The 22,996-nt window shown below is 42.2% G+C and overlaps 1 protein-coding gene across 1 annotated transcript in view; it reads right to left on the minus strand.

Moving 5' to 3' along the window:
- The window catches only part of herc4 (HECT and RLD domain containing E3 ubiquitin protein ligase 4), a 189,553-nt gene that overhangs the window by 84,028 nt on the left and 82,529 nt on the right, over positions 1 to 22,996 (minus strand). Inside the window, exons 11-12 of the mRNA XM_085996146.1 lie at positions 19,140 to 19,199; positions 10,263 to 10,374 (exon numbers count right to left, since the gene is read on the minus strand). Coding sequence (XP_085852272.1) covers positions 10,263 to 10,374; positions 19,140 to 19,199 — 172 coding nt within the window. The remainder of the gene's footprint in view (positions 1 to 10,262; positions 10,375 to 19,139; positions 19,200 to 22,996) is intronic.

Raw genomic sequence — 22,996 nt, forward strand, 5'->3', positions numbered from 1 at the left:
GGAGACTAGAACCAGGGGTCACAGTCTCAGAATAAGGGGTCGGTCATTTAGAACTGAGATGAGGAGAAATTTCTTCACTCAGAGGGTTGTAAATCTTTGGAATTCTCTACCCGAGAGGGCTGTGGAGGCTCAGTCATTGAGTATATTTAAGACAGAGATTGATAGATTTTTGGATATTAAGGGAATCAAGGGATATGGGGATAGTGCAGGAAAATGGAGTCGAGGTAGATCAGCCATAAACTTATTGAATGGCAGAGCAGGCTCAAGGGGCCAAATGCTCCTATTTCTTATGTTCTTAAGACAGACAGGGTCATGGTTTAACTTCTCATCCACAAGACAGCACCTCTGACAGGCAGCACTCCCTCAATGCTGAACTGAAGTGTCAGCCTAAATTATGTGGTCAAGTCTCTGGCGTGGGGCTTGAACCTACAACCTTAATACTCAGAAGAGTGCTATCATGGAGCCAATGCTAACACCTTAAAGAAGTTTCTGCTGCTCTCTGTTCTAAATCTCTTGCATTTAATCTTGGGCCTGAATTATGATTGGAGGCTTCCCGTGGGCAGATGCCTCAGATCATCAAAAAATCTACGCATTTACCTGGTGGTCCGGGAGATACGGAGGCTTGCGATCCTGGGCCTCTCCTGGTAGAAATGCGTAGAGACCCCCGTATTACGTGGGCCAGCCCAACCAATGAAAGAAGGGAATCCCCATTCATACTTATGCAAGAACTATCATAGGTATGAATGGGGATGACTTAAAAAATACATGAACACATGAAATACATTTTTTAAAAGCATTACATATATAAAATTAATTAAGATGGCATATAATCAAATATTTTAAACAAAAATGTTTTTTTATATATATGTTGTAGCAGGGCTAAATATAAACTTACCTTATTGGACAGGGTTTTTAATGCCTAAATGAGTGATAAAATTTTATTTTTCTATTTTTTAAAAACTCTTATGCTGGTAAAAGCAGGCCTTAGGGAAGGAAACTTGCCGTCCTTACCCCATCTGGCATAAACTTGACTAGTCCCACACTAACATGACTGACTTTTAACTGCCCTCTCAAGTAGCCTCAAAAGCCACACAGTTGTATCAAACCGCTACAATCACGCAATTAGGGATGGGCAATAATTTCCAGCCACCCAGTGATGCTCAGATCCCTAGAATTAATTTTAAAAAATCATTAGCATTTTTAACAGCCATATCAATCTGTGATGCTGCCTTAATGTCCTGTTAACCTGTATCACCCAAATCCCTCTGCTTTTCCACAGAAGTTTATTTTGATTGAGTATAATTAGCATTTTTTTTTAAAAAGCCTCACCTCATACTTATATTGAATTTAATCTGCCACCTTTTAGTCCATTCCCCATCTTATCAATATTCCTTTGCAGCTAGCTTTGGCTGCAAATTTCAACAGCTCTCCCTCTAGGCTTACATCCAAATCACTATAGTGAACATAATGTGGCCCCCAGATCTGAATCCTATGGGACACCACTATCCACCTCAAAATCACTCAAACTGCCCTCAACTCCTACTTGAGAAAATGTGAGCTGATTAGAGAGCCAGTATGGCTTTGCTAAAGGCAAGTCAAGTCTGACTAATCCAGCTAAATTTTTTGAGGCGGTTACTGATAAGATAGACAAAGGAGTGTCTATGGATGTTATCTATATGGACTTCCAGAAGGCATTCGATAAGATTCCACACAAAAGATTATTGGCAAAGTTGAACGTGCATGGAATTGGAGGTTGCCTTTTGACTTGGGTTGGAAATTGGAGACAGAGTGCAGATAAAAGGTCTGTACTCAGATTGGCAGAATATGATGAGTGGTGTTCTCCAGGGATCTGTTCTGGGGCCTCAACTCTTCATAGTTATTAATGACTTGGATGAAGGAACAGAGTTGTATATCCAGGTTTGCAGAGGACACTAAATTAGGAGGAACAGTAAGTAGTGCAGGTGGGAGCAAGAAGTTGCAAAGGGACATAGACAGATTACGCAAGTGAGCAAAACTATGGCAGATGGAGAAGTTCAATGTGGGAAAGTGTGAGGTCATCCACTTTGGACCGAACAAAGATAAATCAGAAGCAAAATACTGCGGATGCTGGAAATCTGAAAGAAAAACAGAAAATGCTGGAAATATTCAGGCGGTCAGGCAGCATCTGTAGAGAGAGAAACATAATTAACGTTTCAGGTCGATGACCCATCGTCAGAAAGATAAATCAGCGTATTTTCTAACTGCTGAGAAACTAGGAACTGTAAAGGAGCAAAGAGTTTTGGAAGTCCAAGTACACAAATCATTTAGACACAGTAGACAGCTACAAAAATAGATCAAAATGGCTAATAGAATGTTGACCTTTATCTCAAGGGGGTTGGATTACAAAGGAGAGGAAGTTATGCTTCAGTTGCATAGACTCTTGGTCAGACTACACCTGGATTACTGCGCTCAGTTTTGGGCACCACACCTCAGGAAGGATATACTGGGTTAAATTATGAGGACAGATTGCATAAACTTGGCTTGTATTCTCGAAGATTAAGGGGTGATGTGATTGAAGTGTTTAAAATGTTAAAAGGATTCGATAGGGAAGATACAGAGAAACTATTTTCTCTGTTGGGTGGAATTCAAGAATATAATCTTAAAATTAGAGCTAAGCCATTTAGGGGGAAAATCAGAATGCATGTTTTTGCACAAAGGATGGTAGACATCTGGAATTCTCTGCTCCAAAAGGCTGTGGTTGCTGGGACAATTGGAGCTTTTAAGACTGAGTTTGACAGATTTTTGTGAGGTAAGGGTATCAAGGGATATGGAGCTAATTGAATGGCAGGGCAGGCTCAAGGGGCTGAATGGCCTACTCCTGTTCTTATGCACTCAGTTTTCTCCCTTTTAACAAATTTTTACATCAGCTTTTCCATACTCCCCCAAGTTCCATACCCCTTAATCTTCTCTAATAATCACTTGCTTTCCTAAGGTCCAGATACACTACATCCACTGCATTTCCCCCATCTACCATGTCTGTTACCTCCTCACAGAATTCTATGAGGTTTGTCCAGCACTATGGTCCTTTCTATTTTCTGTTTATTTAGATGTTTGGTAATTTAATCCTTACAGAGTCTAAAGCTTTCCCTACCACAGATGTTAAAACTGGCCTGTAATTACCTTGATTAGCTATGTCTCCCTTTTTAAAACTGGATACTATATTGGCCAGTCTCCAGCACACATCCACGCTCAATAGAGCCCTGAAATATCATTATTTTGTCCCACATCTCCCTCAGGACTCTAGGATATATCCTTTCAGGCTCCAGTGCTTTGTCTTCCTTTACCCTAACTTACTTTCTTTTTATCCATCACATCACTCATCTCACTCTTAACCACAAATTAACAATCCTCTCCGCTCAGGGATCAGATCTACTTTTAACAATTTTCTTTTTACTTGTATACTTTTAAAATACTTTACTGTTCTTTTTGATGATTTATGAAATCTTTTCCTCATACTCCTTCTTAGCTTTTCTTATCCCACTCTTCGTATTTTCTCATTCAGTTTTTTATTCTTATAATTCTATTATAAACTATTATAGCACTGGAAAGGGATGATGTAGTTGAGGGGTCAAAGACAGAATCATTTTGGTTAAAATTAAGGAACAAGAGGAGCTACAGTATTATGCTACTGGTGTATACTACAGGCTACCAGATAGTGGGAAGGAGATAGAGGAGCAAATTTGCAGGCAAGTTACAGAAAAATGCAAGAACTACAGCATACTGATAATGGGGAACTTCAATTATCTATATATATATATATATATATATATATATATATATAAAGGATATGTCTCTCTGGCCGGCTATACAATCAAAAGTTATAGAGCGTACCTACGCATATGTTATATCAAAAGAAAGCTCATCATTAGGGGACTCTTGTAGGCGTATTTACTTTTTGCTCCGACAAAAATTGTGCCGACGGTCGGACAAAAATTGTGCCGACGGTATCCAAAAAACGCTCAAAATTCCTCTCATTATCCGCTCATTTGCATCGAGTGGGGGCGGGTTCATTGTGTGTGCGGGCGGGCCATCCTACAGTTGAGTGACGTGATGATTGACCAATCCTACAGTTCAGTGACCTGACGGTTGACCAATCGGTGCGTGTGTGGGCGGGCCTTATCATTCTGAACCGTGGTGAGTCGCCGCCATCTTGATTCCAAACTTTTCATTTCTTTTTCCCACTTTCTGCGTGTTTCTTTTCAAATCTACATTTCCAGCAAAAAAAAAGTTGCTTTTAAAACACAAATTGTTTTTAAAAAAAGTTAATTAATTTGTAAATCTTTTCTCTAACATCTAGAATTTTCCTACTTTTCACCGTTTTTCCAGGCCTGTAAGCCTGGGCCTGTGTTGCCCAGCCACGCCCGAGCTAGGCACCACCCGTCGCGCTCAACAAGCGGCTCGCGATCGCCGCCATCTTTGTGAAGGCTGGAGGGGGCGGGCCTGAGCCAAGCGTCGCCACCGCCGCCATCTTAGTAAAGGCGGGTGGGGCAGGAGTCAGCGCGCGCGCGACTCGAGTCCGGCCCGGCCTCACGCGGTAGGTTGCGCGGCGGCGTCTCTCTCTCTGCTCTTGAAGCCGGCTCGGGTGGGGGGCGGGGTTCAGGGTTCGGCAGATCGGGGCTGGGGGGGCGGGGCTCGGCAGATCGGGCCTCGGGGGGGGGGGGGGGGGGGGGGCGGCGGCAGATCTCGGGGGGGGGGGGGGGCGGGCGGCAGATCTCGGGGGCGGCAGATCTCGGGGCGGGACATCGGGAGACCTCGGGGGGAGCGGGACATCGGGAGACCTCGGGGAGGGCGGGACATCGGGAGACCTCGGGGAGGGCGGGACATCGGGAGACCTCGGGGGGGACGGGACATCGGGAGACCTCGGGGGGGAGGGGACATCGGGAGACCTCGGGGGGGCTCCCCCCCTCCCTCCCTCCCCCCTCACTCCCTCCCCTCCCCCCGGGGAGGGAGGAGGGAGGGAGGGAGGGAGGGAGAGGGAGTGAGGGGGGAGGGAGGGAAGGGGGGGAGCCACCCCGAGGTCTCCCGATGTCCCGCTTGCTTACAATTCACAATTCAAATCGCTTTGTTGGCATGATAAGTTACATCTTATGTTGCCAAAGCATCAAAATACATTTATGGTTGAGCACATAAACGCAGTTCTATTCATACAGTGTATAAACAGGTATATCCCTGAGTGTATAAATATACATTCGCATTGTTTATATATATTCTTTTCTTAGTTTACTGGTTGTCCCTCTGTTCATGGCAAGCTGTAACATAGTGTGCCGCCAGAGTTACACAGCTTCTCTCCTCTCCCAGTAGGAATGGGAGTTTTTGCCAAGCACTTCCAAACCACATTCCACATGCCACCATCTCTATGTGTACTTATGCTTAAAACCTTCAATCCTTTTCCAAACCATTTCCCAGGTATCAATCAAATCAACAGAATTAATTGCTTTATTCATGAGTCTATTTTTTTTTTTTTTTAATTTTTTTTTTTTTTTAAAAACAGGCACAACCCTTGGTGGGAATTTTGATAATTTTAAGAATTTGAATCCGGTTTCCTCTTTGTTTTCTTCAACAAAAACAAACTGAGTGCTGAGAGACTCTTATTATACAGAATCCTTCCAGTGGTCTTTTGAAGACAGGTATCAAAGACTGTTAATATTTTAAATGTGGCTTAATCAATGATTATTACATACAGTATTAAAATAACTTGTTTTGACTTAACTATATACTGCACTAGAGCAGTATATAATTAGCCTAGTTATTGCAGCTCCACAATGAAGAACACCTTTGCTGAATAACATCCCTTCAATGCGAGTGTGTGTATATACACATTTCTTCCATCTGCATTGGGTTATCTACATTCCTTAGTGCCTTGGTGTCTTTGGAATGTCAAGAGTCAAAAGGGCACAGGAGGCCATTCGGCCCATCAAGTCCGTGCCAGCTCTCTGTAGAGCAATCCAGTCAGTCCCATTCCCCCGCTCTAGCCCCGTAGCCCTGCAAGTTTATTTCCCTCAAGTGCCTATCCAGTCTCCCCTTGAAAACATTGAGTGTTTCCACTTCCACCACTTCTGTCGGCAGCGAATTCCAGGTCATCACCACTCGCTGCGTAAAAAAGTTTTTCCTCACATCCCCCCTGTATCTCTTGCCCAAAAACCTTAAGTCTGTGTCCCCTAGTCCTTGTACCATCAACTAGTGGGAACAGCCTTTCCCCGTCTAGCCTATCCAAATTCATCACAATCTTGTACACCTCTATCAAATCACCCCATAACCTACTTTGCTCTAATGAAAACAAATCCAGCTTCTCCAACCTGTCCTTGTAGCTAAGATCCCCCATCCCCGGAACCTGGTAAATTTCCTCTGCACCCTCTCAAGGGCCTTCACATCCTTCCTAAAGTGTGGTGACCAGAACAAAATGTATTCGGGTTTGGCTTGCTGTCTGTCCCTTTAAATTAAGAGTTTAAAGCTAGCTGCAGTTTAGAAAACAATCCTATGTCCAAGATGAATTCGATAACTAATGTTGCCAGATGGTTAAAATTAGTTTTCAAACTGGAGGCTTGTGGGCAGGAACCAAGATAATTTTGAATATAGACTGTAATTTGTTCAGCTAAATGTATGACATTGGATTATTTTTGAATCCGACTGTCAGTTAGAAAAACTCAAACAAGCCCTTGCAACAGGTGAAGGGGCATGTAAGTGGCTCAATCTGTTTATTAAGCAGAACTGATTGGAATATTCACAGCAAGGAGCTAGATCATCTTTGCCCCCACAGTCAGAAATGACTGAGACAATGTACATTAACCTTATCTATAAAATAGCTTAGCATTATTTCATAATTTACTGTTTTTCCACTCGAGGTTTAGATCATAGACTTTCCACCGTAATTATGTAATTATATGTAACTGTTAGATTATGCATGAGTTTGTTTTGATAAATTTAGATCTGGTGTGATGCTCCACTGTTTTTGAAGACTGCATATGGATCCTGTGGAGGCACAGAATAAATTCCAGTAGCACGCTATGAAGATCTCAATGCTAGAATAGACAATTTTCGAGATATAGGGAGTTGGGATTAATCTCCAGTGACGGATAGAAAAGATCCAAAAACATAGCACTCATCATCTAGCCACCAAACTTTATATTTCAGTAAAACATCTTCCAAATCTTCTGAAAAGTGGACAGCCCAGAACAAAGCCCTTTAGAATTATAGAATGATACAGCACAGAAGGAGGCCATTTAGCCCATTGTGCCTGTCTTTGAAAGAGCTAGCCAATTAGTCCCACTCACCTGCCGTTTCCCCATAGTCCTGTAATTTTTTCCCCTTCAAGTATATAGCCAATTACCTTTTGAAAGTTATTATTGAATTTGCTTTCATGCAGTGAATTCCAGATCATAACAACTCGCTGTGTAAAAAGATTTCTCCTCATCTCACCTCTGGTTCTTTTGCCAATTACCATAAATCTGTGTCCTCTGGTTACCGACTCTTTTGCCACTGGAAACAGTTTCTCCTTACTTACTCTGTTAAAACACTTCATGATTTTGAACACCTCTATTAAATCTACCCTTAACCTTCTCTGCTCTAAGGGGAACCCCAGCTTCTCTAGTGTTTCCACTTAACTGAAGTACCACTTCCCTAGAATCATGCTAGTAAATCTCCCCTGCACCCTCTCTAAGGCTTCCTTCCTAAAGTGTGGTGTCCAGAATTGGACACAAAACTCCAGCTAGGGTTTACCAATGATTTATAAAGGTTTAGCATAACTTCCTTGGTTTTGTACTCTATGCCTCTGTTTAAAAAGCCAAGGCTCCCATATGCTTTTTAAAAAAAAACCTTCTCAACTTGTCCTGCCATCTTCAAAGATTTGCGTACGCACACCCCCAGGTCTCTCTGTTCCTGATCCCCCTTTAAAATTGTACCATTTGGTTTAGTGTGCCTCTCTTCATTCTTCCCACCAAAATGCATCACTTCACACTTCTGTGTTAAATTTGCCATTTGTCTGCCCATTTCACCAGTCTGTCTATCTCCTCCTGAAGTCGGTTACTATTCTCCTCACTGTTTACTAAATTTGAGTTTCGTGTCACCTGCAGCTTTTGAAATCTGCATACCCAAATTCCCGTCATTAATATACATCAAAAAGGTCCCAATACTGACCCCTGGGGGTACCACTGCATACTTCCCTCCAGTCTGCAAAACATCCATTCACCTCTACTCTCTGCTTTCTGTGCTTTAGCCAATTTCGTCTCCATGCTGCCACTGCCTCTTTAATCACATTGGCTTCAATTTTGCTAATATGTCTATTATGAAGTACTTTGTCAAACGCCTTTTGAAAAGTCTATATACACATCAACTGCATGACCCTCATTAACCCTCTGTTACTTCATCAAAGAAGTCAATCAAGTTAGTCAAACACGATTTGCCATTAAGTAATCCGTGCTGGCTATCATTTATTAGCCCATATTTTCCAAGTGACAATTAATTTTGTCTTGTATTATTGTATCAAAAAGTTCCCCCATCATTAGGCCGATTGGCCTGTAGTTTTTCCCTCTTTTTTTTTTTGAACAGGGGTGTAACATTTGCAATCCTCGAGTCCTCTGGCACTACTCCCATATATCAAAGAAGGATTGGAAGATTGTGGCCAGAGCCTCTGCTATCTCCATCTTTTTTTACTTCAGTAACCTAGGATGCATCCCCCATCCAGACTGGGTGACTTATCTACTTTGAGCACTGCCAGCCTTTTTAAATACCTTATCTATTTTTATCCCATCCCATCTCTTTACTACTTCCTCCTTTACTGTGACATTGGCAGCATCCTCTTCTTCAGTGAAGACAGCTACAAGTACTCATTTAGTACCTCAATCATGCCCTCTGCCTCCACTAGAAAATCTCCTTTTTGGTTCCTAATCAGCCCTTTTGCTATTTTTATGTTTATAAAAGACTTTTGGGTTTCCTTTCGTTACTCGCTAATCTATTCTCATACATTATTTTTTCCCCTCTTATTTCCTTTTTCAGTTCTCTGTACTTTCTGTATTCAGCTTGGTTCTCTACTGTATTATGAGTGACATTTATCATCAACCTGTTTCATTTTAATCTCTATCTTTAGTTGTCCAGGGAGCTCTAGCTTTGGATGCCCTTCCTTTCCCTTGTGGGAATGTGTCTAGTCTGTACCCAAACTAAATCCTCTTTGAAGGTCTCCCATTGCTGATTTATTGTTTTACTTGCCAATCTTTGATTCTAGTCCACTTGGGCCAGATCCCCTTTCAACTCACTGAAACTAGCCCTCCTCCAGTTGAGTAATTTAATGTTTGATTATTCCATGTCCTTTTCTAGAACTACTCTAATCCTAATGATTTAGCGTTAATCTAAAACCTGGAGGATTTGTAGTTAGTTTCCAGAACTAAAAACGCAAAGATCCTCAAAATTTCAGCCTACAACTTTTTCATTAGTCACCCTATTTTAGAATATGGGCCCTGTTGAAAAGACCCCCAGTTGCTGCTTAAGCAAGACGACAAGCTGTATATGGAGAAGTTAAACACAAAATAATCCCAAACTTCCCTGATGTCTTTCTTTAGATACTGGGCTCAGGTAGCATAAAATACAAGCATTCTTCTGGGAATGCCTCATTTAAAAGAAGTAGCTACATCAGCTGCAATGTCAAAAGTCAACCCAAACGGATAGTCTAGAATTGGACATATTTGACCTTAATAGATCAAACAGGGTTGTACAAATACATATTCTTCAGACTAGTACAATATAAAATGTCTCATAGAATTTATTGTGCTAAACAAACCAATAATTTGCACTGTGCCAAGATAGTCAGCTTATAAGGAAAATGTACAATATAAAACTGATACATTTAGTATAAAAACTTAAAATGAAATTCAAATCCAAACTTATTGTCTTGTACTTCTGCTTAAGTGGCCACAGCCTCTTTCAGCCTGGAGGAGTTAGCAACGGGAATCAACAATGCAACCAAGTATTGCACTCAGCCATAAGAAGCACATATGTCAGGTGTTAAACCAATGAAAACAGTTGCTCCACTCTCACTTCAGGTTAGATGCTCCTCTACTGTGGGGTAATCTGAACAAAACCTGATGAAAAATACAGTCGATCAATTCCAAATGTGAAATCAAGACTGATGGGCAAAAAATGCTCACAACTTTCTCAGGGGAGGGCCTCAAATAATCTACTGCCAGAATATAAGGTTATATTCTATTACATGAAGACACCTAAATATACAGTACCTGTTGACAAATCCGAGGATGCTCAGACTGTATGAGTCTGTGGAATAATAGTCTAGCTGCATTCATATCAATCCCGGGGAACTTGGAACTGGTTTTATAGTGATCATCATTACTGAAACAAAAATGTGATCAATTAGTTTAGATATGTCCGAGTGCTATGACACATAGGTATAGTGAAAAAAAATTAAGCTGATATGAATTTATATACAAAATCATAATTGATTGCTTATGAACCCACTGTTGACCACAAAATGACAGTGTACATTACTGTGATGCACCTAATGTATGAAATTCTCAAATTAGTTGGGTTAACCTAATGTTGAACTGATTATTTGTCCTTATAAAATAACTTCAGTACGTGCCATCCTTTGTGAAAGAAGAAAATTTCCAGTGTTGAGAGGGTAGGGGTGTGACAGAAAATGAAGCAGTTCTGTCTTGTTTTAGTTTTGTAGAGGTTCCTTTAATGCAGTCACTAGTCATATATATAAAATAAACTAGCTACAGTCAAGCATAACTCGATTATAAAGGTTGCAAGTTTCATTTAGTTTCTGCAAAGCCTGAGGCAGAAGCCAAGATGCTTTCAACAAGCACTGAAATCCTGTTACTTGCATGGCAGCCAGTTACTTTCAAATGTGGTTGACAGTTATCCAAATCTAAAAAGTTACATTAACTGTGTTTGGGGATATTTAAAGAAGCTGCAGATGTTTAAATCAGAATCAGTTTAAAACTTCTAGGAGTTATAGTTCAGTTTCGTACAGCTCCCACAGTGGTAAGAAATATAAGAAACACTGTGTATACAAAACATAACAAAATAGCGAAATACTGCAGATGCTGGAAATCTGAAATAACAACAGAAAATGCTGGAAATACGCAGGCCAGGCAGCATCCGTGGAGAGAGAAACAGAGTTAACGTTTCAGGTCTGGGACCCTTCATCAGAACTGTTAAAAAGCTGGCGATGTAACAGATATTAAGCAGGTGCAGAGACAGGAGGGGAGGAAGGAATTGAAAGAACATACGTACTGTGAAAATGTTGCAAATGGGAATGGCAAAATCATACAGCATGAAAAATGGGGGCAGGAATTATTATCTGAAATTGTTGAACTCGATATCGAGTCCGGAAGGCTGTAAAGTGCCTAATCGAAAGATGAGGTGCTGTTCCTCGAGCTTACGTTGAGCTTCATTGGACCAATGTAATAGGCCGAGGACAGAGAGATCAGAGTGGGAGTGAAGCGGACAATTAAAGTGACAGGCGACCGGAAGCTCGGGGTCACCCTTACGGACTGAACGGAGGTGTTCCGCAAAGCGGTCACCCAATCTGCGTTTGGTCTCCCCAATGTAGAGGAGACCGCATCGTGAGCAGCGAATACAGTATATTAAATTGCAAGAAGTGCAAGTAAATCGCTGTTTCACCTGAAAGGGGTATTTGGGCCCTGGACAGTGGGAAGGGAGGAGGTAAAAGGGCATGTGTTGCATATCCTGCGCGTGCACAGGAAGGTGCCAGGTGAAGAAGGGGGGCTGTTAGGGGTGATTGAGGAGTGGACCAGGGTGTCGCGGAGGGAGCATTCCCTTCAGAATGCTGAAAGGGGAGGTGAGGGGAAGATGTGTTTGGTGGTGGGATTACGTTGGAGGTGGCGGAAATGGCGGAGGATGATCCATGATCCATTGAATGTGGAGGCTTGGTGGGATGAAAGGCAAGGGCAAGGGGAACCCTATCGTGGTTCTGTGAGGGAGGGGAAGGGGTGAGAGCAGAAGTGCGGGAAATGGAACGGACACGGTCAAGGGCCGTGTCAACCACAGTAGAGGGGAATCCTCGGTTGAGGAAAAAGGAAGACATGTCGGAAGCACTGGTATGGAAGGTAGCATCGTCAGAACAGACGCGGCGGAGACGGAGAAACTGGGAGAATGGAATAGAGTCCTTACAGGAAGTGGGGTGGGAGGAAGTGTAGTCCAGGTAGCTGTGGGAGTCGGTGGGCTTGTAGTGGATGTTTGTCGAAAGCCGATCGCCAGAAATGGAGACGGAGAAGTCAAGGAAGGGAAGGGAAGAGTCGGAGATGGACCATGTGAAGGTGAGGGAAGGGTGGAAATTGGAAGTAAAGTGAATGAACTTATCTAGTTCAGGGCGAGAGCAGGAAACGGCACTGATACAGTCATCGATGTACCGGAAAAAGAGGTGAGGGAGGGGACCCGAGTAGGACTGGAACAAAGAGTGTTCCAGAGATCCCATGAACAGGCAGGCAATAGCTAGGGCCCATGTGGGTTCCCATAGCAACACCTTTAATTTGGAGGAAGTGAGTGGAATCAGAGGAGAAGTTGTTCAATGTGAGAACAAGTTCAGCCAGGCGGAGGAGGGTGGTGGTGGATGGGGGACTGGTTGGGCCTCTGTTCAAGGAAGAAACGGAGTGCCCCAAGGCCATCCTGGTGGGGGATGGAGGTGTAGAGGGATTGGACATTCATAGTGAAAAGGAGACGATTGGGGCCAGGAAACTGTTAAAGTGACGGAGGGTGTCGGAAGAGTCGCGAATGTAGGTGGGAAGAGACTGGACAAGGGGAGAAAAAATAGAATCGAGATAGGAAGAGATGTTCCGTGGGGCAAGAACAGGCTGAAACGATGGGTCTACCAGGGCAGTCCTGTTTGTGGATCTTGGGAAGGAGGTAGAAGCGGGCTGTGCGGGATTGGGGGACTATGAGGTTGGCGGCCATGGAGGGAAGATCTCCAGAGGAGATGAGGTCAGTGACAGTCTTGGAAACAATGGCTTGATGTTTGCTAGTGGGGGTCATGGTCCAGGCGGAGGTAGGAGGAGGTGTTGGAGAGTTGGCGTTCAGCTTCAGCATGGTAGAGGTCAGTTCGCCAAACAACAACAGCACCACCCTTATCAGCAGGTTTAATGATAATGTTAGGGTTGGATCGGAGAGAACGGAGTGCTGCAAGTTCAGAGGGAGGTAGGTTGGAGTGAAAGAGGGGAGCAGAGAAATGGAGACGGCCGATGTCACGTCGGCAGTTAGCAATGAAAAGATCTAGAGAGGGTAAGAGGCCAGAGGGAGGGGTCCAAGTAGAACGAGAATTTAGAAAGCGGGAGAAAGGGTCAGCCATGCGGGGGGGAAGGCTCCTGGCCAAAGAAGTGGGCACGGAGACGAAGGCAATGGAAAAAGAGCTCAGCATCATGCCGAGCTCGAAATTCATTCAGATGGGGGCGTAAGGGGATGAAGCTCAGGCCTTTGCTAAGGACTGATCGTTCGGGGTCAGAGAGGATAGTGAAAACACGGCAGGGGATGAGATTGGAAGAAGGGATGGGATCAGAGGAAAGTAATGGGGAAGAAGGTTCCGGAGGGGCGTTGGTGTCCAAGAGTTGATGAAGCTTGCGATCCTTGACATCAGAAAGGAACAAAACATTTTTTGTCGAAGCGTCGGATGAGTCGAGGATGAAATGGAACTGTGGACCCGGACAGCTTTGAGATAGAGTGCGTCGGTGCTGCCGAAGAGAAAGGTCGAGATTGTTCATGTGGCGGCGCATGGATCTCAAGATGCGGCGAGAGCAGTAGTTCGAGGAACGATGAATATCGAGGAGATATTTGTAATCCTGGGTGGATTCAGGTTGCTACCTTTTAATATTTTTCTGTCAAGAGTTGGATAGACGGATTTCTACTGAAAATATGCATAGAATTTGTCCACTTGTTCACTTTAAAAAAAAAAAAAAAAAATTACTTAATAGTTTAAGTAATTTGAGGCATGATGTTGTGATGCTCTACTATTTATTGAAGACAGAAGAGAAATTCTATAGGGCATAGGGTAATTCCAGTTGCCAAAATAATTGATGAAGGTTATTTTGTTCATTATCCTCGGCGTGTTACTGAATGCTGACTTAGTTACCAGGGGCTTGAAGATGCTCTCAAAAACATAGGGAGTTGGTTCTCACCTAGGAGAACGATCTAAGATACAGTAGCCAGAGAGAGTACAAAAGACCTAAAAACATAACAAGGAGAACCTGTCCTGATTTGGCATGAAGTATTTGATTTGTAAGTAGGAGAAACAGGTACTCTGGTCATGAATCAACTGTACTTCCACAAATATCCACTGAGAGTCAGACATTCTGATGGGAGCAGGGAGAAAGCCACTGAAATAGGTAGAAAATGATTTTAAAAAATGTCCATCTTGAGGTTATTGAGGGAGATTGAGAAGTATGATCAACTGAATATGATCTTGGAAAAGGTTTCAAGTATTCCAGCAAATGTGGTCTGACCTTGAAGACCTTAAGTTCCAACATGGACTTGTTTGAAGGGTTCTCTAATGCCTCTGAGAAGGGGAGGGTGGAAGGAGGAAGAAATGTGGATACACAGTATCCTTGTATAATTTGTTTTATAACCCGAGAGGTCGTTTTATCTATTATTGGAAGTTACAATTAAGCCACCTGATTTTAGGGTAAAACACGATCCAATCTGATATGTATTCCCTGAAAAATGATTTTGAAAATAAAACCTGGAAGGACTGATGATGGCATACTGCAAATCTGGCGTGAGATATACTGTCTCTTTCGTTGCTTGGCACAGTCAGTACTTCATCTCTGTACTGGCGGGCAGCACGGACATACAATGCAGCAAGCTCCTGTAGGACGTACAGATGGCTGATCGAAGTTCTTTGTGGGAGATGGAGAATATAGGATGCATGTGAACTCCTATTAACATTAAACTTGGTAAGGATAGTTAGAAATGTTTATTAAAATGTTATATTTGTGCTTTCCTAACCTATTTTGCTGTTTAAACTTCTGATGATCAACATTGTGACTTTTTTTTAAAACTTGAAATTGCACTAATTTGCCCACAGCTGTTTAACCTGTGTTTTTTTTAAAACCTGAATTCGGTTTAAAAAAAAAAAAATCAGAAGGCTCATGAGCCATGCACAGCAAAACAGTTTGTGTTTTATCACATTAGTTTTCTTAATCTCATTTTCGATTTGGATGGCAATAGCAACAGTGGGCACCCACTTATGTTTCTTCCTTAAGGTTGAAGGCTGCAGAGACTTAGCTGTGCACGTCTACTGAGCATGGCCAAAAAATCCAACCCTAATAGCAGTGTGTTATTAGGCCATTAAATCACATAGCTCGCCATCAAGCTGGACCCAGTGTACAGACCCCAAGAAATCCAACAAAAGCACATTTCCCGTGTTTCTCCCAGAAGTACAGGAAACTCTCTTTTTACCGGCACCTAAATAACCGGAAATCTCTCTTAACCGGCAAAATTCAGGAGTAGGTTCAGCTAAGTTTTACTTCATATTAGTGGCCGTGTAACCGGGGTTCCTGGATCTGTGGCCGTGTAACCGGGGTTCCTGCACCTGTTGTCATGCAACAGGGATGGCTGGATCTGTGGCCGTGTAACCGGGGTTCCTGCACCTGTTGCCATGCAACAGGGACGCCTGGATCTGTGGCCGTGTACGGGGCTCTCGTATCTTAGTACGTATACCTCTCTGTAATCCGGACTTTTTGATCAAACGGTACCACGCCGGTCCTGTCAGTGCCGGATAAAAAAGAGTTTCCTGTACCTTATTGGTATATCCCACTAAAGTGGCATCTAAAGATAAAACCATCCCCCAGAATAACATTGATCAAGGCACTGGTATACGGTTCATTCAGAAGAAAATACCATTACTATGAGGATGAATCGGAAAAAAATCCATGTCTATTGCCAGCAACTGACCACATCAGCATCAATATCGCTAACATTAAACCAGAGCATTTATGCAGTCAGAAACAAACAAAAACCCAAAAGAAAGGGCCAACAATCTACCAAGAGCTCCCTTTCCATCACTCCAGTAATATAAACTAAAATAAGCTGCCAGGGTTATGCATTCCATTGACTGTTTTACATAATGTTCCAAACTGTACCACATTTACATATAATTTGCAACACAACATGCCTGTTAATGCAACCTGTCTTGATATATGACGATAAAACAGCTAAATTTCTTTTATAAAATGTGTATATAGGTATTCAGATAAAAATGTTAGCATTTCAAACATATAAAACTATTTACAAATCAGAAACATGGATTCAATAATCGAAAAGGTAACTAAAGATAAGTGCTAGTATGCTAACTGTAAAAGCTTCTGTAGGTAAGTAAAAAGGAAAAGATTAGTGAAAGTAAATGTGGGTCCCTTACAGGCTAAGACAGGAGAAATTATAATGGGGAATAAGGAAATGGCACAGAAATTAAACAAATACTTTGTGTCTGCCTTCACAGAAGACGACGCAAAAAACTTCCCGGAAATATTGGGAGAACCAAGGATCTAGCAAGAATGAGGAACTGAAAGAAATTAGTATTATTAGGTAAAAAAAAGTACTGGAGAAATTAATGGGACTGAAAGCCGATAAATCCCCTGGACCTGATGGCCTACATCCTAGAGTTTTGAAGGAGGTGGCTATAGAGATAGTGGATCCATTGGTTGTCATTTTCCAAAATTCCACGGATTCTAGTAAGGTTCCTGCGGATTGGAAGGCAGCAAATGTAACCCCACTATTTAAGAAAGGAGAGAGAGAAAGTGGGGAACTACAGACCAGTTAGCCTGACATCAGTAGTAGGGAAAATGCTAGAATCTATTATTAAGGACATGGTAACAGGGCACTTAGAAAATAATAATAGGATCGGGCAGAGTCAACATGGATTCATGAAAGGGAAATCGTGTTCGACGAATTTGGTTTTTTGAGGTTGTAACTAGCAGAATAAATAAGGGGGAACCAGTGGATGTGGTGTATTTGGATTTTCAGAAGGCATTCGATAAGGTGCCACACAAGAGGTTATTAAACAAAATTAGTGCTCATGGGATTGGGGGTAATATACTAGCATGGATTGAGGATTGGTTAACGGACAGAAAACAGAGTAGGAAGAAACTGGTCATTTTCGGGTTGGCAGGCTATAACTAGTGGGGTACCGCAAGGATCAGTGCTTGGGCCTCAGCTATTCACAATCTATATCAATGATTTGGATGAGGGGACCAAATATACTATATCCAAGTTTGCTGATGATACAAAGCTAGGTGGGAATGTAAGTTGTGAGGAGGATGCAAAGAAGTTTCAAGGGGATATTGACAGGCTAAGTGAGTGGGCAAGAACATGGCAAATGGAATATAATGTGGAGAAATGTGAAGTTATCCACTTTGGTAGGAAACATAGAAAAGTAGAGTATTTTTTTAAATGGTGAGAGATTGGGAAGTGTTGGTGTTCAGAGGGACCTGGGTGTCCTTGTACACAAATCACTGGAAGTTAACATGCAGGTACAGCAAGTAATTAGAAAAGCAAATGGTATGTTGGCCTTTATTACAAGACGATTTGAGTATAAGAGTAAAGATGTCTTACTGCAATTATATAGGGCCCTGGTGAGACCACACCTGGAGTATTGTGTACTGTTTTGGTCTCCTTACCTAAGAAAGGATATACTTGCAAAAGAGGGAGTGCAACAAAGGTTCACCAGACTGATTCCTGGGATTGTCCTATGAGGAGCGATTGAGTAGGCTGGGCCTATATTCTCTCAAGTTTAGAAGAATGAGAGGTGATCTCTTTGTAACATGTAAAATTCTTTTAGGGCTTGACAGGGTAGATGCAGGGAGGATATTTCCCCTGGCTGGGGAGTCTAGAACCAGGGGCCACAGTCTCAGAATAAGGGGTTGGCCATTGAGTACTGAGATGAGGAGAGATTTCTTCACTCAGAGGGTGTTGAATCTTTGGATTTCTCTACCCCACAGGGCTGTGGAGGCTTAGTCGTTGAATATATTCAAGAAAGAGATTGATAGATTTTTGGATATTAAAGGAATCCAGGGATATAGGGATAGCGCAGGAAAGCGGAGTTGAGGTAGAAGATCAGCCATAATCTTACTGAATGGCGGAGCAGGCTCGAGGGGCCAAATAGCCTACTCCTGCTCCTATTTCTTATGTTCTTATGTAAACTACCCATCTACAGATCACATCTGTGCTTTTGTGCTCAATATTTGGCAGAGATTAGAAAAACACGCTGGCATATGACTGGTTGCTAACCCACTAATTCAAATGATAAAAGTAGTGAAATGGAAATATTCCAAAGGTATCCCTGTGGCCACATATTCATGAGAGAGTGTAAAATTAACTCCTTCTTTATGTGAAGGAACATGCTCAAATCAACACCGATGACAAACTAGACTTTCCGATCCCACGAGTTCCGATCACACAAGTAGTTAGATCACAAAGTCGCGAAAGTGTGAAGGCTCTACCTAAATGTGAAGAGAATCTTTCTTGTTAATTGTCACCCAGATCCAAACGTCTGTTACAATCCTGTTGAGCTGCAAATTGAAGGTGAGTCTGTTGGAGATGTAGGAACCAAAAAGTACCTTGATTTACCTACTTTTGAGTGCTCTCTAGGCGTCAGGCCTTTTTGGAGTTCCGCTTAAATAATTTTTTTATGTGATGAAAAAACCCTGGCTTGTTCTGGTGTCCCAAATCTAAAATCAGCTGGTGCTGCTGAACTTCCTGGTTGCATACATTTTTTATGGGCTTCGAGACATGAAAGGATACCACATCGAAACAAAAATGTTACCCATTTTTGATTTTGAAGAGGCTAATCTGTAGCATCAGATATATTAAAAAGATGCCACTTATTTCTAAGATTCCTTACTAAGTTTTTGTTTTAAAAAAAACCACTTCATAGTTACAAACTCATACAACAATCAAAGACAGGTAATATACCCACCACCCAGTGCCTCTTATGGCTTAGGAAAATTGTCATTGGTGTAAAATTTTTGCTGCTAGATCATTCAACACTGTAGACAAGTTAATTTAGTTTTTTTTTGCACTAGAATATTAAAAATTACAATTTAGAAAACTGCACCAGTCAGAAATGTTAAAATTACATACTGTACCTCAAGGCAAGAAAGCTTCCATTTATGCAGCCTACTGATGAGAACACGATATCAACTTCACTAAGGGGAAAAAAAAAGACACTGCATTAGACAAATTAATTTACAAGTGTTCTAATTTACTCATACCTATCTTTGGTAAGGTCTTTCTCTGTTCTTAAGCTGAACTTTAGCTTCCACATACAGTAGTATAATGCCTGTTATCTGAAAGGGATAAAATTGCTAGGGAACATTTCAGAGCATGCCAAGAAGTCTTTTCCTTTTGTAGTCAAATCTCTTTCGCTCTCCCTTGCTGTAAAATTACAGCTTCAATCACTCTGGCCTTTAGCAGGTTTCCTGGAGGAAACATGACATAACCTAAAATACAATGGGCCAGATATTCCAATCCCTACGGGTGGGTATGCGCTGTGTACCCACCCGTAGGGGCATCGGAAATGCCGGTTTCAGGCATGCACAGCGCATGCGCTGGAAACCGACATTTCTGATCTGTCAAGAAAGCTCTTGACAGATCCTCCAACTGCCCTGGAGGAGGGCCTCTGCGGGCGGAGAGTTCCGCTTTTTGGAGACCCTCCGCCCGCAGAAAACCCTTACAATTCTTGCGCCTGGTAAAAACAGGCGTAAGGCCTGCTTTTACCAGGATAGGAGTTGAAAAAAGTTTTTAAAAAATTTCCACTGATTTATCATTTAAAAATACTTTTAGAAAAGGTAAGTTTATTTTTAGCCCCGTAAAAAACTTTAATTACTTTTTTGAAAAATTTAAAGTTTTGTTTAAAATAGTTAATTTATTGTACTTTCAAGTCATTTTAAAAATGTGATTTAAAAAAAAAATTTATTTAAAGTTTTACTATTTTTTGGGGTGATCTCCATTCATATATTTGACAGGTCTGATGGGAGATTCCCTTCTTTGATTGGCTCCCCATGGCCTACGTGATCCCAGGGACGCTGCACACCGGCAGTTTGGAGAGGCCCAGGATCTGAACTGTGTGCCTCCCGGGAGCCCTCGGGTAAGGGCGCAGATTTTTCCAGATCGCAGCCCTCCGCCTGCGGGAGGCCTGCGATCGGAAAATACGGGCCAATGAGTGTACAGGACCTTCAAAAATTAGTATGAAAGAAGTCAATCTCTTATGATTATGCAATAGCAAATATTACTGAATGAAGAATAATTAGTCATTCCTGCAACTTCCACATATTGTAGAGACATGCTAAAGTGGTGGAGAATTTTGGAGATGGCCTTCCAAGTACCTATTTTTAAGCTATTTTTCAGTGTTGCCACACCATATGTATAAACATAGGCTCCAAAATTAAGATAAAAACATTTATTTAAAGCACAAATACTGCTCTGGATTGCGGCCTAATGAATACCCTTTACGAACTGCTCCCACTGGCCACTGTATGGGCAAAATAATACTGGATTTTCCCTAGTGAATTCAGGCGGACCAGGAAAAAACACTTCACTCCTCGTCAGATAATCTCTGTCTAGTAATGGTTCCTGAAGCACACTAACAACTGCCTACATCAACAAAAACTGTGTCTGGTCCAGTAAAATATTAATTCCCCATTCACAGAGAATACAATACTTCCTTTCAGTGAAGTACAGAACTTCTTATAATAATCTGAGATAAATGAAACTCAGACCTAATTTTAGGTAGGTCTGAAGGATTCAGCCTGATGAGTGCCTTGTTAGTTGACGTACATACAAGACCCCAATAATCGATCACTAGGCCATGAGCAGAACCATGCTAGTGCACAGGAACATGCAGGGTTAACTACTTTTGACTCAGGTCATTGAGAACTAAATAAAAGGTCCCAGGAAGGGGCATTCCAAAGAATAGGAACAAATCTTTCCAAGCCCCTTTCAGGAACTGAAACATGAGTATTGGCCTACTGCCCCACCCACAATAAGGTGATATGCTGAAAGAACTAGCAAGTGAACCCTTTACAAAGAAGCACTGAATCCACTCTGTAACAAGTCTTACTGACAGAAAAAAATTATACACAAAGTGATCAAGAACATAAAAAAAAACTTCCAATTACCAGTCATGTCTCTTGTGCAGACCTTTCTTCTTTCAAATAAGACATTAAACCAAAGTCCCGTCTGTCCATAAAAGATGCCATGGCACTCTTTGAAGAGTAGCAGGGAATTCTCCTGGTGTCCCAGCTAACATTTATCCCTCAACAACCAAACAAAAACACCCAGAATAACTGGTCATTTATTTCACTGCTGTTTCTGGGAATTTGCAGTGTATAAATTAGCTGCTGCGCTTGCCTACATAAGCCTCAATAGTGGCTACACTTCAAATGTAGGCTACAAGGATGACTGTTTCTCCTCCTCCTAAATCCTGTCAAGGATCAGTATTTTGAGGAATGCACACCTGAACGGCCCCCTCCAAGGGATTAAAAAAGCAGGCTCTAGACAGGTTCCGAATCCTGAAACAAAATGGTGGTAGTCTTCTGTTCTGAAAAGTGACCATGAGGTTCCATTTCTGGATAGCCCTGTTATTTGAAAAATCAATCAGTTTCTGAATGATGAGTCCACTTGTGAAGATGGATTCAGCCTCTGCCGAGTACAACAGCCACTTCATTCTGTTTGCCTACAAGACGGCTGATCCTAGAGGATGGTAATGAATACAACGTACAAGGGTACAGAGTATTCAAGAAAGATAAAGTAGACAGGAAAGGAGGTAGCCTGTGGACACATGCAGGTAAATGTTGATTTCGTGGAAGGTGGAAAATTACATGATTAACTATTCTGGTTTGGCATCTTTAACATGAAAATGGTAAAGCCAACACTAGGTGTATACTATCGGCAGAATAAGGAAGAAAGACAATACAGGAAACTGTGTGTTATCCGGAGGCTAAATGTCCGGCAAGCTCGAGCCACCGGCAAAAATCAGGAGCCGTTTCGTTAGGTTTTTTTTTCTTTTCGTTGCTTTTTTTCTCTTTTCGTTGCTTTTTTCCCTCAACAGTCAAGTTCTGCAAGGTCTGTAGCTAAGTGACAGCTTCAGCTAGAGACGCTACAGAGATGCTTACCGTTTAGAAGCTGTTGTTAAGCAACAGGGTTTGTTGATTCACACGGAGCTGAAAATCTCCATATGTTTCAACATCAGCGCTGGTGTGTCCGGCAGTTTTGAGGGAACGGAAACAGCTCGGTACTGTCGGTGCCAGATAGCACAAAGTTTCCTGTGGCTTGTTCTGTGAAGCGATAAAAAGGGTATGTGAAAATAGTGGGGTTTTCTATTCGTTTATGGGATGTGGGCGTCGCTGGCAAGGCCAGCATTTATTGCCCATCCCTAATTGCCCTTGAGAAGGTGGTGGTGAGCCGCCTTCTTGAACCACTGCAGTCCGTGTGGTGAAAGCATTCCCAACAGTGCTGTTAGGTAGGGAGTTCCAGGATTTTGACCCAGCAACGATGAAGGATCAGCGATATATTTCCAAGTCAGGATGGAGGGGAACTTGCAGGTGATGGTGTTCCCATGCGCCTGCTGCCCTTGTCCTTCTAGGTTTGGGAGGTGCTGCCGAAGAAGCCTTGGCGAGTTGCTGCGGTGCATCTTGTAGATGGTACACACTACAATCACGGTACGGCGGTGGTGGAGGGAGTGAATGTTTAAGGTGGTGGATGGGGTGCCAATCAATCGGGCTGCTTTGTCCTGGATGGTGTCGATCTTCTTGAGTGTTGTTGAAAATAGTGTGGTTAATTTAATAAGGAACTTCACTTAACCAAACAGAAATTGAAAATACCAAGTGGTTCAGAGTTTGAGTTGTTAACTTTATGATCTAGTGCATCAAGGAAGCCACAAGAAGCAGTGTACATCTTGACTTGGTAATGGCAAGTAACCTAAATAAGATACAGGAAATGGAAA

The sequence above is a fragment of the Somniosus microcephalus genome, chromosome 8, assembly GCF_052327205.1.
Source record: "Somniosus microcephalus isolate GS21.2 chromosome 8, FLI_Smic_1.0, whole genome shotgun sequence".
In the NCBI taxonomy this organism is placed as follows: Eukaryota; Metazoa; Chordata; class Chondrichthyes; order Squaliformes; family Somniosidae; genus Somniosus; species Somniosus microcephalus.